Below are 19,834 nucleotides of genomic sequence, written 5' to 3'. Positions count from 1 at the left end.
ACAATATTGAAGTACTAAAGGTAACTGAACTGTGCTGCTATTTATACAAATAAAATATTAAAATAATTCATATAGTAGGATATAAGTTATAAATTAATCGATGCAAAAACTAAAAAAAAGCACCAACAAAAAAGCGAAATCAAAAAAGAACTTCCACATTTCCATTTCTTATGTCCGAAGAAAAATAAAAGGGATTGAAAAAAAAAAACAAAGAAAAAAAAGGACCATAAAAAAGTATCATAAATTGCAAAGTCGTTTTCCTCTTACACGTCGTTTTGTTACAGGTTGTATAAGAAGGTGTCATAACACTGTAAGAAGCTGTAATACAAAAAAGAAGAAAGAAAAAAAAAAGAAAAAGAAAAAACTGTTCAGGCTTCATTGAGCAGACAGGAGGAGCAAACGATTGCTCACGAACTCGACGAGCATTGGAAGGGGGGCTGTCATGAGGTTTCGAACAAGAAACAAGAGCGTACCTACCAGTCTAGAACAAGATTTCATTCTCCGTTGATTCCACAGCATTTGGCACAAAACTATTTTTGCGAGAACGATCGAATGTCGCCAATAAGCTCGATAATCATTGCAACCTAGAGTCAGGTCTAAGATAAGTGAAGGAGGCGGGGATTTAAAGGAACTAAAGAGCATCTTCAGTATCATATTTGAGTATGTTCTGAATATCCCCAGGTGTTAAAAAAAGTGCTCTTGGAGTTCCTCTTTTTCTCTGGTCATCTTACAAGTGGTCATTGGGTATAATTGTTAGGTAAGTATTATATTTTCGACTGCTGACGGCTTTTTAAATTGCTTTTTTTTAAAAATTATTTTGTGTAATTTTTTGAAATTTAATTTATTTTTTGGGGGGGGGGAGCCAATTTCAAGTTCTCTTTAATATTCTCGCAAAATAAATGTTGACTTGAATTTATGAATTAGCTTAAGACTTAAATCAATTAAATTTCATTTTATGAAACACTACTTTGAATTATTTATAGACTTTCTTTTGAAATGCATTATTGATAGTTTTTTTAAGCATTTAATTGATTTTAAAAATCAACCAGATTGTAAAAGTTATTTAAATATATCTTTTCGTAAGTCTAAAGTAAATAATAAAATAAATGTAAAGAGATTAATTTGAAACTTCATTTTGATGATTTTCCAATAAGCATTGTGATCCTCTCAAACTGTTATAAAACCACTAGATTGTCACTTAAACTTATATTGTATTGAAAATTAAATAATTAAAAAAGTTGCTCTTTTCATATTATTAAAGCCATATTTTTTTTAACTTAAATTAATTTTACTAAAATAATTTCTTAAATCACTATAATTACAGTGCTTGTGAAATTTTTGTGCAATTTAATGCATAAGAAAATTATTTTTTATTTATATTATTTCTGTTGTAATAAAAGAGATGTTGATGTTTTTTCTTTTCAATTTTTTTACTTGTAAATTATATATAGCTTTAAAATATTATTTAATGTAACTTTTGCTTTCTTCTGATTGTTTTTTTTAAATTTCAAAAAACATTAACATGATAAAATTAATTTTAATATGCAATTAAAAAATATTTGTTAAAATAAAATAAGTAATTCCTACAAAATTCTAGTTGAATAAAAAAAGTATTTTCCTGGAAAAATAGCTACTTTTATGAAAAAAAAGGAAACTAGTGGCTTCATTTCTGACCAAAAAATTTTTCTTTAAAGTTTTCTACCTGCACTTCGTCTTTTTAATTGCACCGTAAAAAAGTTTTAATACTTATTTAAGACTTTATTTGGTTTTACTACATTTATTTTGAATCGGTTTATAAAATTGTGTTGTTAGAAGATTAATTTTCTACAAAATAATCTTAATTAATCAAACTAATAAAAAATGAGCAAAAAAGAATCCATAAATTCAATGAGTTAAAAAGAATAAAAAAAGAATCTATAAAATCAATGAAATTCAAAATTATCACGCAAATAAAATTTGAAATTAAAAATGCTACAATTATAATACATTCATTTAATTGTTTTCTTTTGTTGTTGAATATTTTAACACTGCTTTATTCAACCTATAATATTAGATAAAAACTTTTAAAATTCATAACTTAAAGAGATAATTTTTAAACAAAATTTTAAATATCTTTACAAAAGAAATACTGTAAGCTAATTAATGTAAAAAAATAGTGTAAACGAAATTGTAAGCAGTATTGAGAGCTAACATGAATGTACTTAGCGTAAGAATTCCAGTAAATTTTGAAGAAACTAAATTGAAAAATTCGCAAGCTAAGACTGTTAAGTTTGTAACAAACCTTGACCACTGAATCAACTAATGAAATTAGTCAGAAATTTTTACAAAATATAGTTTTAAAAAAAAACGTAGTAAAAAGTATATGCTTTAAATTAATTAAGTAAAACTTTCTTCATGCAGCTACACACTTTACAACACAGAATTACCAAAAGACAACGTACATTGAATATTACACGAAAATTCTCTTCTGTATTGCCCCTGTAAAAATAGTTTAACTGCAAGCATTCTCTTTTCTATCTACTAACCATGCCGTGAAGCACCGTATCTAGGAAACCCCTCAGCCGATTCGTCGACAGAAGTCCACGGCATTTGATTTCTCCCGTCTGTTACGAAGATGTTTTGGCGACCTCTCGTCAGTATCTCGCAACCCTTAGATCTGACAAACGAGTTCTTTTAGGTGTCCCGTAGGAAGCGACAGGAACGTTTAGCATTTACTTTTTTACTACGTGTTTTTTTTTATTATTTTCTTTTTTTGTTCCTTTCTGCATAAATTTCTAACGAGTTTCACTAATTGATTCAGTAGTCAGAGCTTGTTATCGACTTTGCGGTCGTAGCTTTCTCATTTTTCGTTTCAAGTTAGTTTTACTCAAGATTTTATTGGAATTCTTTAAATAAATATATTCGTGATAACTTATGGGACTGTACGGATCGAACATAAAAATTAAATAATAAAAAAAAAGTCATTACATTTGTGACGAGTTTCTTTAATTGATACAGTAGTCGGAGCTTGTTATCGACTTTGCGGTCGGAGTTCTCTAGTTTTTCTTTTCAAGTTAGTTTTACTCAAGATTTTATTGGATTCTTCAAATAAATATATTTATATTAACTTGTGGGACTATAAGGATCGAATATAAAATCTAAATTATGAAAAAAGTTATTAAATTCATGACCTGTTTTCTTAATTCAGTGTTTCTCAAACTTTTGTGTACCCTTTCTAAATTTACCGTAACGCTGTGTACCACTAATAAAAAAAATGAATGTATTTTTTACTGTAAAAAAATTGCACAAAAGTTAAAAACACAACTGGCTGTTGACACCACTAATTATTAACTAATTATTGGCTGCAAAAAATAGCCAATAGGAAAATACGTAATCGTAACTTTTCATGGCTAGCCTGTGTTTTTAAATAAATTTTTTTTAAATTTTCGTTTGTTGCAAGATATTTCGCATAAGAACACGTACCCCTGCTAAACTTTTTCCGTACCCCTGGGGGTACGCGTACCATACTTTGGGAAACACTGCCTTAATTGATTAGCTGTAAAAATTAGAAAGTTTTAACTTAGTGATCGTAACTTTCTAATTTCTCGTTTCAAGTTTATTTTCCTCAAGATATTATAAGAATTTTTCTAATCAATATGTTTGAGTTAACTTACGTAACTAAATATCGTACCTAAAACTTAAATAGTAAAGAAAGTTATTAAATTTTTGTCTAGTAATAATTGATACAGTAGTCGGAGCTTGTTATCAACTTAGTGATCGTAGCTATCTAATTTTTTGTATCAAGTTAGTTTTACTTAAGATTTTATTGGAATTCTTAATAAATAAATATATTCATGTTAACTTATCAGACTATAAGGATCTAAAATAAAAGTTATATAATAAAAAAAAGTAATTAAATTTCTGTCCAGTAATAATTGATACAGTAGTCGGATTTTGTTACAAACTTAGCTGTCGTAGTTTTTTAATTTTTAATACCAAGTTTGTTTTACATAACATTTTATCAGAATTCTTCAAATAAGTATTCTTTTGCCAACTTTTTGTACAGAATGTATGAAAAATAAAAGTTTGATAATAAAAAAGTTATTATTAAATTAATGGCGCGTTACATTGCTTGATATGATAGTCGAAGCTTGTTATCTTTCAAAGCTTTCAAAGATTGCTTTCAATCTTTGCTTTCAAAGATTTTTCTTTGCCAGTTTGTTTTGCTTAAAATTTATTGGAATTCTTACGAATTAGAATTTTTTTGTGTTTTTTTTAAGTATAGAAGCAATGTATAACATTTAAAACGCATAAAGTTTGCAAATTTTAGGAAATATGTTGAGACAAATAACATACTAATATTAATCATTCCAGAATCCACGGAATAAAGTTTATTTCAATATTTATAACAATTTTTAATTATTCCCTTATCTTCTTTAAACAACATTCTATTATAATGGAAATAATATGCAGTTTTTATTACTGCACTTAGTTGAAAACTCTTTTTAATTTCCCTTATTGCTTAGTAAATTAACTCAGTTAGAAATTTTGAAAATAAGAACATTCTAGAACACATGAAATCCATCTTCATTAGATAATTATTCTTTGTTTTTAGATTTATTATTCTTAGTTTTTAGATTTATTATTTAACTTTAATTTTTTATCCGCAAGATACGAAACAGTTGCACTTATAAATTTAAAAGAATTTCAATAAAATCTTGAATTTGAAATGAAAAATTAGAAAATGAACCAAAAGGTAGAAATTTCAAACTTGAAACCAAAAATTAGAAGCTATGATTACAAAGTAGATTTCAGGCTCTGACTATTAAATCAATTAGTAAAAATTATAAATTTATTTGTTTGTTTCTTATGATTTTTGTAATTTTACTTTAACTTTAATCGTTACCATGTAATAAATTTATATGAATATGCGTTTAAATTTTGTATTTAGTCATTTAAAATTTTCTTTAAAATGATGTAAAAATTTATATACTGCACAATTTAAAATCTCTTCAACTATTATAAGTTAAAATAGTAAATAATTGCAAAAAATTACTTTTTTAAAGTAAATTATCTTTAAACAATTTTTACAGTGGGTAAAATTTTTTCAATTCACTTAAAAAGTTGCAGAGTTAAGGCGAAATACGCAAAAAGTAAAATGTGGAAAAATGCGCAAAACTTTCCGCCGCTTATTTGCATAAATTTCGAAAACAAATTTTTTTTTAATTTAAACTATTTGGATCATATATATCCCCCTCCACATTTGAATGTCAAGAATTCAAATTTTTCGAATCGTCTTCCGTAAAAAAGGTATGTTTGTTCATATTGTTAGAAATTTCTCAGAAAAAATGGATAAATCACAATTTATTTAATTGTTATTTTATAAAATTTAAATAAAACAGTCAAATAACTATAAATAAGATGGTAATCAAACTGTTAACTATAAATAAGATGGTAATCAAACTGTTAACTGTAAGAAAAACCGTTTATTAACTACTTTTACCTAATATGGTAAAACAATTAGTTTCTTGCAACTCTATATATATTAGAGCCGAAAGGACTAATCTATCGGTCTTATGACTGGGCTTCGAGTCTCCGCGTTAACGCCGTAATATTTCCTCCATTCCCTTCAACGCCAGTGTCCAGCACACCTCATTTTGTTTTCTGCACTCACCAATCAATGTCCATTACCTGGCGAAAAGCCAAGCTCTAATGTCCAGTTAAATTTCTTTTTTACGGTTTTGAAACCATGCTAGTTGTAAATGGTTAAAAAAAACCCGTATAGCTTCGTATTCACGGCTTTATAACCATACTAGTTGTAAACGGTTTTAAAATCATAAAAGTAAAAAAAAAAATTATTTACCGTAAACTTTACGGTTAATTGGATGGACAGACTGCTGAAAGTTATTTTATTCTATCAGTGCAGAGAAAGTACGCTTTTTTTTCGTAACTTAAAATATAGTCTACTTTAATTAATTAGCATATTTAAGGTTAGGTACTCAAACCATAAAGATAAAGATCTAGTACGTAAAAGTTTGACCATTAGATTTAAAGTTTCTACTTTTTTGTTCTCTGTACTGCTTTACACTTCAACTGGTTGATTTTAAGTATTTTAGTACAGATAAACTTTAGATTGGCGATAAAAAAAGAAAATTTTTATAATCAGATTTCCCAACTTGCATCCTATAAACAAGTCAAATTCAATAACTTTTATCTCAATGTGTCGTAAAATAATCATCATAATCAAATAATCAATTAAATAATCAAATCAAATAATCATAATCGTTGTTATATAACACAACGGCAAAAGTTTTAAATTGAAATTTTACAATTCCAAAAACATACTATTTATAAAATCATTTATCCGAGTTTTTCTATTTTATTTTATTTTATTATATCTTCATTTTAAGTGCTATTTTTCCAACACAAATAGTATCAACATTTTTTAAATACAATTTTTTTTTACATAAATTCTTTGCTAGACAAATTAAATTGAAAAGTTGTGTTTTTTTAAATTCCGAAATTATACATAAAAATTATACTGTGAAAATAGTGAAAGAAAATATTAAAAATATGGATTTATAAGTATTGATAACTAGATATTATAAATAATTCAGAATCTTAAGAATTTCCTTGCTGAAAGATAATGTTTTTTTATTGTTATATAAATGTTATATAAATGTTGATTTTAAAATTATTTTGAGAAATATTGCAAATAAAATACATTTATTATATAAAAATTGATGAAAATAAATTTTTAATTTTAAGTAGAAAACATTTAACACTATTCTTAATGTTTTTACACAATATACTTATGATGAGCAAATTATTTTGTACATAATAGTTTTATTCATATATTAAATTTTCCACTGATTTTGATAATTTGAAATCATTTAAAGTAAAAATCTTATTTTGATATCAACTTAAACTTCAAAGCAACCAGACGAAAACACGTTTCCAGTATTGCCCTATCATTAACTCAAAATAATTATTGCAGCAGTTTTTTTAAAAAAAACTTTTTTGATATTTGTTATTTTCATTTTAAGCCATAGATATATTTCATTGTATTATTACACGTTTTACAAACTGTTATTGCATTTTTAATACTGTTTTTCATAATCCTTTAATTTCCGTTAGTGAGTTTAATGCTTCGTTTCTAAGAACATTAAATTTATTTGAATTAAAGTATTTCCGTGTTTTCTGCAAATGCCACAAATTTTCTACAAAAATAAGAAATATAAATCGTAATAAAGCAGACACGCTTACTTTACTTTGCCCCAAAAACATTTTGAACTACATTTCAATCATTTGAAAACGGAGAAAAATTACATACAGTTATTGAGAAAACAGGTTTTCTCTCTTAATGTTTTACAGCAGAAAAAAAAATCAAATGTTTATCAAAATGTTTCAATAATCAAAATTTTGGAATAAACTTTATCTATTATTCAAATTATAAGCGAAATGTTTATGCTTTGAAAGCTTCCTGGCTTTTTAACAACTTTCAATATTTTTAATTCATTTTTTAATTAATGTAATAAATAAATTTTGTGAAAAATTTTCACCACACTTGCTAAGAAATGTTTTTCATTTAAAAAATAATCTTGTTACTGGTTTAGACGATGATTATTTACAGGAATGAAATTTGAATTATTCTCTTCATGTCCTACGTTTTTTAAAATTTGTTTAATAATCTAAATTGCATTTGAATAATCTCGATTGCATAAAAAGATGTTCCTTTTCTTAGAAAAACTTACTTAAAAGCTATATTCCGAAGAAAGAAAAGAAAAATGCAAAGTTATTACTACTGTTTTCTTGCATTTCATTAACGATTTTCAGTTATTATTATTTTTTTTTATGGACATAGTTTGTGAACAAAATATTTTCCTTGCCTATATTATTTGAAGTGACTCGAAAATTAGCTCGGTGTTAGCTTCTTAATCTATGTCATCAAAAGAAGATATAATAGTTTTAAAGTATTTATATTCAATGAATTGTTCCCATTTGATATTAATTTACAAATTCAACTTAATCAATGAAGGAAAGAAATTGAATAAAATTATCAAAGAATCGTAAACGTTTGAAGCCTAATTAAAAATTTTATTAATAATCAATACATAGAGTATAGTATCGATATTAGTTATTCAATCGATAGGGGTAAAGGGTCTAGTGAGGACATGAAGCTAGAGCGAACATATTGAATACCTTTTTTATTTATTGGACAAAATTACTTTGATTTAGATACCGCATGTTGGCAGCACTGAGGTACACTTCCATGAGCAGTTGTATAATATAGTGAATTTGTAAGAGGGTTTCAAGGGGAAAACGAAACTTACAGATTTTTTCTTTATTCTTTTATTAATATACTTGTTTAGAATATTAATAAAAGGTTATAATGTGTTACAAATTATACTGTTTTTTTTTTAAATATTTGTCTTGATGTTAATTTTTGTTTTGTAAAGATTCAATATTCCAGCATTAAGAATAATGCTTGTAATTTTGAATCGATTGAATAATGAATCTTTTGAATCGTAAGGTTAATGTGGGCACGACCACACTGACCCCATTCAATTTCAAATGGGAGAAATATGAATTGATTACAAATGTGACATATTAGATCTTATTGATTTTCTAGATTGGAATGATTTTGTAGAATGTCATACTTTTACAAATTGTGGTTATATTCACAAGTAAACAAACTAGCACGTAACCTTTATATTAATCGACATTTTAAAAGTTTTAAAGATATTTTATCAAGCTTTTAAACGAATATAATTCAATATAGAGGAATTAAAGGTAAAAACAAAGTTTTTAACAAGTATTTATTTTTTCGCAACAAATTAAACTAAAAAAGTATGTCAGCCAAACAGTCCGGTCTTATAATTTGAGAGTTGTTTACCATTGTTCCACTGAGAGAAATATTGAGGGAAATCCCTCGCGTTCAGACCATTTCAACATTAAGTTAAAACTGGATATTAAAATTGACTCTATGTTCTTAAAATTGGCCCTATGTTTGTCAACGCAGCAGAAAGTAGTTACATAAAACGTATCTCAATAAAAAAAGTAGTTAAGCCACGTGTCTTGTTTTTAAGGAATGTGAAAGAAAAAATAAAAATGAAATCTTCCTGACAAGCTAACTCAATGAAAGTTAAAGAGTCATGTTTTTTACCAAAACATTGTTGTGCATTATATTAGTAGAAAATGAAGTTATTTATAAATTTGGAGGTTATAATATTCAGCTAAATAAAAATGTTTAATTATTAAAAAAAATTTGCATACAATTTTTCCAATCATGACTCTTTCTGCTTCAAAAAAAAAAAAAAAAAAAAAAAAAAAAAAAAAAAAAAATCTTAAGAGAAGAAATAGTTACGAAACTTTCATTATCAGTAACTGATCGAACTGCCAAGACTGAATTTCAGTAAATATTTAAAGTTTAGATGTAAAAATTTTTGCTGAAATAAAAAAAAAATTTCGAGATATTTTTTAAAATAAATCAAATTGAATAATGGTCTTCAAAGGTAATGAGTTGCGGTCAAAGTATCTTTTTTAGTAAAGTGAATACTCTACAAATTAGTAGCCTTTTTAAATAAAATATGACGTTATTTGAATTACAGAAATTGATCATAATGTAAGCTTTCTTGTAGATAATAAGTGTTCAAGTTATTGTTAAAAAAACTTCACGAGTTAAAAATTATGTTAAATATGTTTTTTTGATAAATTTGTAAAAAAATATAAACACTAGCTCTCCTCTCCCTTATTTGCCACTTTAAGCAAACCTGTTTAATTGATTAAAAATATAAGAAACTTAAAAAGTTTTGTTGAAATAAATTTTATTTTAAATCATATATAAATTAAGTTTACAAAAACTTCAGGTAGGAAAATAATTATGCTAAGATAAAATTATATAAATAGTAAAGAATTAGACTACTGTAGATTTATCTACTTGAAAAAAATCAGCCTATAGCCTCTGTGAGCAACTTTTTTTCCGGCCTTTTTTGACCTTCCATGTTATGTTATTTTTTTCCAAATGAATAAATAAACTAACAGACTGATTATTAAAATCTGGATTATTGCTAAGATTATATTCCAACAAAATTATTAACATTAAAAAATTATTTGAAAAAAAAAACAGCATTTTATTCGATCATGACTTCGAAAATATTTGCAAGATAATCCACAATTAGTAATCTAACTCTTTAGCACTTTAGTGAATGAGTAAGTTACGTTTCTCGAACAAAACACCGTTTCTTTATAACTCAATGAAAAAAGAGAACATGATTTGCTAAGTTTGAAAGCTGAAAGGTAATAAAACGGCTTCTTTATGATCAGGACTACGTCTAATTATTCGAAAAAACATCTAATTTAAGATTAAATAATTTAGTTTTGATCTTCCTTTCATAAGAATGAAAAAATACTTAATAAACCTGAATGAAGTTATTCGTAAAATTGTAATAGTTAATATTATTGCTAATGTTGTAAATAATATAATAATGTTGCAAAATAAATTGTTGTAATTATGTAAAATAAATTAAAATTATTGCTAATGTCGTTTTTTATTTCAGAGAGAATGATAAAACTAGCATGACGGAAATAAATTTTCCCATGATAACTGTAATATTTTCGAATGGAAAAAATTGGGATAGAAAATTGAAAGTAAGTACGAATGAATTTTATAATTAGTACTTTTTTATATGAAAGTTGCATGTTCGAAACTATCCCTAATAGCTAAGATAAAACATTGTGTATTTGTTTAGAAAATTATTTATTCTTCGATGCTTTTTCTTCATTATTATTAAAATTATATTCAAAGAATATACAAAGAATATCCATATCTAGCATCAAAATGTTTTTAAAAACGCACTTGGTACAAAATTTCACTAGAAATATAAAGATTTTTTAACCTCATCATTCTTTCTGAAATAAAATTGTCAGTTAAGATAAGCAAGTAAAAATTAGCTTCGCGGTACAGAGTTCACCAAACTAACTGCAATCTACCAAGCTAATGTTAACATACGTTCTGAAAATCAGGGCAAACAAACTATATTACTCTTGTAAGCAAACAATAAAGGAACCAAGATCCTCTGTTCAGTTGAAAATATTTTAAGTATGATAATAAGAATGATATACACGATGGAAAAGAAATTTTCCCTTTGTATCTGGTAGTGAACAACAGAGTTCCCCACAATTTGCAGAATATTTTTCATCTCAGATTTAAAAAAGCAAATTGGAGAAAAAAATTGAGTATCCTTCTTAAAATATTTCTTAACTTGTTCCTTATCAGAATTATAAAGCTGAGTTGAAAGAACAAAGGAATAAAAGTAAACTTTTACTGTTTAAGGATTTTTAATTTTATTTTAAATATCATCACTTGAGATTAAAATTATTTTTAAATGTATAATTTTCAAATATCTTATGATTGCAAATTTTGTTCAAGAATTCATTTTTATTTCAAGTTCCATTGTTCGAAGTTAATATTATGTTTAAATGTATAATTTTTAAATGTATTACGTTTGCGAATTTTGAAAAAGATTTATAGATTTGCAGTTTTAATCACAGCGTTGAATCGCAAATAAACTTGGGTTTATGAATATAGGGCTTCGGATTTGCTCTATAAGTTTTAGTATCAGACCAATGTGGTAAAATAAAATTAAAAAAAAACTATAAATAGGGTAGCAAAATGAACCAAACTACCCAGAAATTCAATTTTTTTGAACTGATATTTCATCTTGTGGGGAAACACCGTGATTCAATTTAATACCTTATTATGTTTGTATCGTACTATGGTTCAATGTTGAACAATCTTTTTTTTTTCTGAAAATGTATAGTAAACTACCAAATGGCTTTGGAATTGGGTGTTAGGGAAGCTTCCCCCCCTAAAAATATGGTTTAAAGAGTTTTATGGATAAGCGGAAAATATTAAGTTAAGTTACCCATCTTTTCGTGACAAACATTTTTCTTTTAAATTTGAAAAAGTATAACGTTTTTATCGGTAGATCATGCAATTTAAAATAAACACTCAAATATCATGAAACTTTTATCGTTTTTGACGCAATGCTCCAAGCAAAAATTTCGTCAAAGTGACGAAATAACTATCGTCTCTTCTTCAAGAGAATGAATTTCTTCAGAATTAAAATAAATATTTCGTCATTCTATTTTTCCAAAAAAAAAAAAAAAAAAAAAAACAACACGCACTGATTAATCTACTTTTCTAATAACCACTTTAACATGGGCACCATATCGGTGGTACAACACACAACAAGGATAGATAGGACGGAGAGAAGAATTTCACCCATGTCCGAAACAAGATTCGAACCACGGATGATTTTGCAGTTTTTTTTAAATTTCGGAAATCGATCATCAAAATGGCCTGCAGGATCCTCAGTCACCATTGAAACAGAACTTTAAAATAAACAACTGTCATTTACTTCTACTTTCTGATTCTATTTGTAAAATTAAAATATAGAATCTATAATTGTATGCATTTTTTCAAGCCTTTCACTTTCTTGATTCCAGGTGAATTTATAAGAGGATCTCTTCATAGGACATGAGCATGTGCAAATCGTCGGGAACTGTATCTCCTGAATGGGATATTAATGACAATAATATTCCAAAGGTATTTATTCCATTTTAAATTAATTTATATATTAGTTACGAAAATTCATTTCAATTCAAAAAAATTATTCGCCTCATAGTTGCGAGGAAATGGAACTAACTCTGAAGTTTAGTTTATATCCAAGATAGATTATTTTTAACTTTAAAAAGATAAATATGCAATTTTTCGCCTTGAGTGAAGTAAAAAAAAAATAGGGCTGAAAATTAACTATGGAGTTGGTCATGAAATCTAAGATAGATGAACTAAAATATACACATCATTTGACACTATTTTTCGAAGCTCTGTTATCCGAAGTCATAGTTTAAGTGCTTTGCACTTGAAGCAATGGGATGATTTTAAGCTATGTATAGAATCTTTGCTGTGAGGAATTGTCTGGGCATTAGAATGGGCAAATAACTTATATATTTTAAAAGTTATAAAACTTTTCAAAAAAATCGCAAATTTGACGACATTTTGCCACCTAGATGAAAATTATCAAAATCACTGCCTTATTCACAGTTTTTGCAAATTTTTATGAGCCCATGTAATGCAGCATTGTAGTAAGTTTTTAAACATTAAAAAATTAGACCACAAACGCTTTTCATTTTCACAAAACTGTGGCTTTTCTCCATACTGACGCGTTTTGTGCCATTTTCAATATAAGCGAAGATAGTGCTTTCTTTAGATAGGCTAAACTTGACCTAACAGGCATGAGTAACAGTTGCAAACTCACAGTAGTTATAAGAATAGCATATTATTCGCAAAAAAGCATCATTTCATATGACGATGAAGCCTTCGAAAAATCACCCTTAACTAAGTTTAATTTCTCAAGATTATCGTTAATCTATTCTATTGTTTAAAAGAGTTATTTGAAAAAAAAAATTATCGGGTCACAGATAGAAATTTTGATTTTAGCCACAATATCTCACGTAGGACACAGTTAATCACAATGTCTCAGTTATTCAAAATTTGCAAATCTTTTGTTCAGTGCACGACAAAGTTTATTTTCTGAAAATCATTATTTACTAGCTATTGGGGAAAATGATATAAAAAGCTATTATTATACAATTTCTCCTCTCGTTAAAAAATTCGTACATTTTAAAAAATAGCCGAAAAATAAATTAAATATATTATCAAGATTTTTAATTAATTCAAAAATTAATTGAAAAAGTGTTTCCAGACAATTTGGTATTTCTTTAAATAAACCTGGGTGTGGCTTAAACTCAAACCCCCACGATAAAGCCCCCCATTTCTTCACAATGATAGATTAATGTCTTATTCTGTGCTATCAAAATAGTGCCGCTAAATTATGACAAAAGAATTTTTGTAAATTGAAACATCGAATACAAAAATATTTTAAGAACGAAAACAATACTATTCATTCGTTTTATACTTTTATAATGTTTAAAGACCTTCAGATTGCTAAAATAATGCGATTCGCTAAGATTGTAAATTACAAAATTAAACCTATTTCTTGAGGTTGTAAACCGTTCAATGTCTATTGCAAGACTTGGAATATTCTAAAAAAAGAGCTTTCACACCTAACAAGATGAAAATCTTCACACTGCCAAACTCATTAAAAAACTTCACTTCCTTTCCCATTCTAAGCCGTATTAGGATAAATAAATAATAAATATAAAGAAAAAAAATCGTTGTCTAAATGATGATCTTTAATGTCCATTCTCCTAAAAGTACTGAACAAAAAAGTAAAGAACGCCTATTGTAAGGAAGAAAAATTCCTTCTTGAAGAAAAAGCCTCCTTTTACCGTTTAACTGAACTCTTAGATAACCCTTCATGATTTGCATTGAATAGAAGAAAAAAACAGAACAGGATAAACCATGTAAAAAGAAATAATACGTAAGAGACAGGCAAATGCGCATCGTTTCATAACTGGCATTTTTTTAAAGTATATATACCTTTTCAAGCTCCTGTCCTTGTCGTACGAGATAGTTGTCACATCCGTTGCCCCCCTTTTGTGGTCGGCAATCACAAAAGGTACGTGCCTCTCTCGTTTTTTTTAATGCTCATATAAAAGGAGGGGGAGGCTCCAGAACTTCCCTTTCGATTAGGGGGCAGATTGTGGGTGGGCATAGCCGCCGCATCGGCACCGACCTGTAAGCAAAGAGAAAAAAAAAGCTTCATTGTCCCTTCTTGAAATATTTAGAAGTTTGACAATTAGCTAAAATTTTTATTTCTACCCAAAGATATTCAATATCATAAAATGTTTAAGTTTTGATTAAGTTTTTTTTTTTTTTAAAAATCAAATTTGTAGTTTACACATAAATATACTGTAAAAAATTCAAATGAAATATTTAAAAGTTTGACAATTAGCTAAAATTTTTATTTTTACCCAAAGATATTCAATATCATAAAATGTTTAAGTTTTGATTAATTTTTTTTAAAAAAAAATCAAATTTGTAGTTTACACATAAATATACTGTAAAAAATTCAAATGAAATATTTAAAAGTTTGACAATTAGTTAAAATTTTTATTTTTTCGCAGAGATATTCAATATCACAACATCCTTAAGTTTCGATTAAGTTTTTTTTTTAAAATTAAATTTGTAGTTTACAAATAAGTATACTGTTCTGTAATAAGTAATAAGTAAGTATTCTGTAGTTTACAAATAAGTATACTGTAAAAATTCCGAATAACGGCAAATAATAGTAAAAAGTTTCGGCACCCGAAGTACCAGTATTTCCACCGTAAAATCCATCTTTACTGTAAAATTTTACAGAACAAAGAATTTGATGTACCGTATTTTTCACTTTGGTATTTACTATAAAATCACAAAATCATTGTAATTAAATAAGTATCACTGTAAAAATTACGGATAAAAGGGATTTTACGGATAATGCACCCAAAGTGCAGCAATACTTTTCACCATAAATTGATCCAGAATGTTTTAAAGTGTAGGATATGACATATAATAATAATACTGTTTATTTACTTTTCCATTATAAAGTTTTTAAATAAGTATGAAGGCTAAAATAATAATTTTGCATTTCTTAAAATGTTTGGCTAGTTTTACGTAAAAGTTTATCCATAAATGTTTATGTTTGTTTGGGTGAATATTTAAACATAACGTTTATTTACTAATGTTACTAATGTAATGTTATTTACTAATGTTAAATTTACTAACGTATTTATTTACTAATATTTACAACAAAGTAGAACGGTATTATGGTGTTTACTCGCTTCAAACGCAGAAAATATATTCTGGTAAAACTATGTAATGACATTTCTAATAAAAAAAAACATAATAATTCTGATATTTAAAAACAAAATATACATAAATTTTGCTATTCATTCATTATTTTTTCTGTTTATATGGTTACCGTTTACCATAAATTCCAATTTTCAATGTTACAGTTCTTATTACCCCACATTAAGTAAAAAAATACAAAACTGAAAAAATAACTTTTACTGAATGAATAATTTTTAAGACATATCGTGATAAAACTACGAAATTTTCCCACATTTACCAAATTTAATCACGCATTACAAAACCATATTTTGTCGTTAATTTTACCAAAATCATTACCAAAACGCTTCGGTAAAAGTTACCTAACTTTTTGATGTTCTCATAGATCCAGAAACACTATGAATATTATCATATTTTGATAGTTTTGGCCATATTTTTTTCTTAGTTCGAAATTTCTCACAATGAAAGTACTAAAAATAATAAAAAATCCTTTCCTATTTAATCATTCGTGAATTTTTAAAGTAGTTTTAGCCAGTTGCTCTGCACTCAAGGTGTTTCTGAAACTTTCATAATTTTTTCTAATGTTCATATTTTTCACCAAATATTAAGTTTCTGCAAATTTGTTTTGATAGGTTTTTCTGCGCATTAATTAAGTAAAAGAATAATAAAACTAATCAAACCTAGTTTTTAGAAGTTGTTGTTTAGAATGAAATCTTTCCAAACTTGATATCTCACAAAACATCATTTTACGCATGTCTTTTTATTCAAAACTCTTTGGTATATGACGCAAATTGACTTTCCGAGAATTTCCTCTGGAAGAATTCATTAACATTTTCGAGTTCCAAGATATTTGTCAAGTTCTTAGAAATGGCAAAGATATTCTTTAGCAAAAAGGCGAAATCAAATTAAGGATTCTGGTCTATGGCTTCTGGTTTTCAATTCTCGCATAATGAAACCATTTGGATGGCATATTTTGAAGAATCAGCTATTGCCCCTAGGTGCGTTTCCCCCACTTAAAGTTAATGTTTGAAACATATTTCTAGCGAGGCTAAAGTTGAATCGTAATTTACCAGTAGTAATAGATTCCGTTTCACCCATTTGATTTTCAGATAAAAAGAGAAAGAAATGGGATATAAAGCTATTGATTTAAGTGGTATGTTTGATGCTGCTTAACATTTTGAAAAGTATTTATTGCTTTTTCAGAGTAACAGGTAATTAAAACATTTAACATTTATGACCAAAGGAGGTTATTTTCTGAAATCTTTTGCTGACGATATGAGAATAATATGTAAATTATTGGAACTTTCTTTGCTTAAGTATTAATCTAACACCTTATGCATATTATAAATTGTGTTCACCAATATCAAAACGGTTTCAATTTTTAATGACTTGCAGGTTTTCAGCTTATTTTATAAAGTAATAATAAGTCTATAAAGAATTTGAGTTATGGCGAATGGAAGGTGTTAAGATTCGTTTTTGAATTATGTATAAACAGTCGCTTTAAAATAAGTTAATACCTAAAAAGCCTGATATTTTTTTTTCAGAAACAAAAAATAAAAATTAGAAAACGATATTTGGAAACTACTATTTTAAAAACTTAAATCGTCTAGATTAATTATACTTCATACTTATATTTCCGAAAAACGCTATTTTTAGTTTATTTTGCTTTTTCTTTTCAGATTAAAGTGCTTAGAAAATTTTTATTAACCATTTCTAAATTATATTTTCATCAAATTAATTTATAAAAATAAAACAATTGGATATTTTCAAGTGACGTCAGCGTGGATAAATCTTGGCATTCGTTTATTCCTCGATTTAGAAGCAATCAGGTTCGACACATACTAAATCTGATCGGAAAACTGATTCAATGTGGTACTAAACGAACCGTACTTGTAACGTTGACCCACCAAGCAAAACCACGTGTTAAGACATAGCCATGTCATTTAAATAAAATGGTTGGTGCTAATCACGCATTCTTTTTATTGAGTTTGCAACTACTTAGTTATGTTAATAATTAGTATTTTTGCGTCCATTTTTGAAGTATGAAGTATTACCTTTTCCCATAATGTGTACGAATAATATGTAAATAATCGTAATTCACTCTGCTCAAAAGTTTATGCAGTACTTAATGCAAAGTCTATTCTGTATTTACTGAAACAAAATGGATTCAGGTTTTTAGGAGGTTTGGAAGTATTTCATTTCATTTCAACTCAATAATGAATATTTGAAAAGTCTTCAAATATTAAAATATATAAAATTTCATAAAGATTATTTTTTAAAACTCGCGCAATTAACATATAGTTGCTTTAGACTAATTTTTGTTCTAAAGATCATGATATGGTTCTTTGTCTTCAGGAGCAAAGATCGAATCTTAGAAAACTATAACAGAAATTATTTTATTAATTTGAATAATTTAAACTAAGCGAAAAAAGAACCTTTTTTTATTTTGGGTGTTAAATTCTCAATTTGTTTTTTCAAATTTTCCCCTTTTTCTTAAATAATAATTAAGTGTATAAATAAAACGTAAATAAAATTAATTTTATCTATTTGGCATCAACATTTTTAATAATAATTCTTTAAAGATATTAAATTTTTTATTAATTTGTATTAAAGTGTGTGTAAGACTTTTAGTAAGGGTTATATATATTTCTAAGCATTGATTTGTTACTAAATGTTTGAGTGACTACTATATTTATTTGAGTTTGATATTTTGATCTTTTATAACTAGTTATAGTCATTACATACTTTTATCAAATATGTTGAAAACATTATATATGTTATGTTGATAACACTATATATGTTATGTTGATAACATTATATATGTTATACAAATATGTCAAATTGTTAGGAAAAAAAGAATGAGTTATTGAAGAATTTGATAAAAACATCTTAAATCATATTTGCGGTATAGACAATATTATTACTTCACACGTCACTATTAAACACTTCTTGTCATAACATGTTAGTCTCTGTACTTTAGTAAGCACATTATTATTGATAAGTTTACCAACACTTGGAGGGATCGTTCTTTGTAGTAAGGTTCTGTTCCTTGAGGTACTTAAACAAAGCTCGCAAACTTATTAACTCATTATGTAACAGATGGATTGCTTTCAAATCCTTCTTAAACAGAAATTTCGCTGTGTTATTTCATTTTTAACTGAAGTAAAGTGATGGCCGGCGTCACCATTGGCTTACATTGCCTGCGCCACAAAATAACTGCTGAGGCGCGCCAAATACCCGCTGGGACTATTTATGGTTAAGTCATTAGATAATGATCGGTTCTTTCGAAGGCTCCTTCCCTAATTTTTACTCTACTTAAATAAGAGAATTGCCTATAAGTGACCATTTAAATGCTCCGTAATAATGCTTCAGAAAATGTTTCTTTTTTCCTTTTTTTTTCTTTTACGAAAAGAAAATTGGAAAGGTAATGTTATTTGTTCATACTTTTGCTTGTTCAAACGTAAAATTAGTCGTAAAAGGATATATTTTTATGAGTGGTAAAGATAAAGATTTATATAGATGAAAAACTAGCATTAACTAGTAATAACTTAAAAACCAGTAGTATTATATAATGATATATTTTTAGGATTAGAAACGATAACGAATTATGAAGCAGAAAATTAATATTAACTAGCAGTAGAATAAAGTAAAAGAATGTATATTTATGAGAAGAAAAGCGAGTACAACGATTAATAAAACGCAAAAACTAGCATTAATCAGTCGTAACGCAAAGGCTAGTGGTAAAAGGGTATATTTTAATGAGTTTCTACTCATTAAAATATACCCCCTTTTTTAAGATAACGATTTATAAAGTAGAAAATTAATATTAACTAGTAGTAGCCAAAAATAAAAGATTGCATATTTATCAGTTGAAAATCTGATATAACGATTAATTTATCACAAAACTAGCATCAATCAGTCGTAACGTAAAGGCTAGTGGTTAAAGGATATATTTTTATGAGTAGAAAAGAAAACAATTTTTATGGCAGAAAGACTAGCATTAACTAGTAGTAAAATGTAAAAAAAAGCACTAAAACGTATACTATTTTCACGGAGAAA

At 26.7% G+C, this 19,834-nt stretch overlaps 1 protein-coding gene across 1 annotated transcript in view; it reads left to right on the top strand.

Annotated features, from left to right (window-relative positions):
* The first annotated feature begins 424 nt into the window (after positions 1-424).
* Positions 425-19,834, top strand: part of LOC107448008 (uncharacterized) — a 35,837-nt gene continuing 16,427 nt past the window's right edge. The window contains exons 1-3 of the mRNA XM_016063103.4: positions 425-757; positions 10,539-10,629; positions 12,490-12,589. Coding sequence (XP_015918589.2) covers positions 12,521-12,589 — 69 coding nt within the window. The 5' untranslated portion in view covers positions 425-757; positions 10,539-10,629; positions 12,490-12,520. The remainder of the gene's footprint in view (positions 758-10,538; positions 10,630-12,489; positions 12,590-19,834) is intronic.

The sequence above is a fragment of the Parasteatoda tepidariorum genome, chromosome 6 (assembly GCF_982258835.1).
Source record: "Parasteatoda tepidariorum strain Cologne lab strain chromosome 6, Ptep-v5.0, whole genome shotgun sequence".
NCBI classification, from domain to species: domain Eukaryota; kingdom Metazoa; phylum Arthropoda; class Arachnida; order Araneae; family Theridiidae; genus Parasteatoda; species Parasteatoda tepidariorum.
Note: the sequence above shows the minus strand (reverse complement) of the source record. Positions and strands in the feature narration are given on the sequence as shown.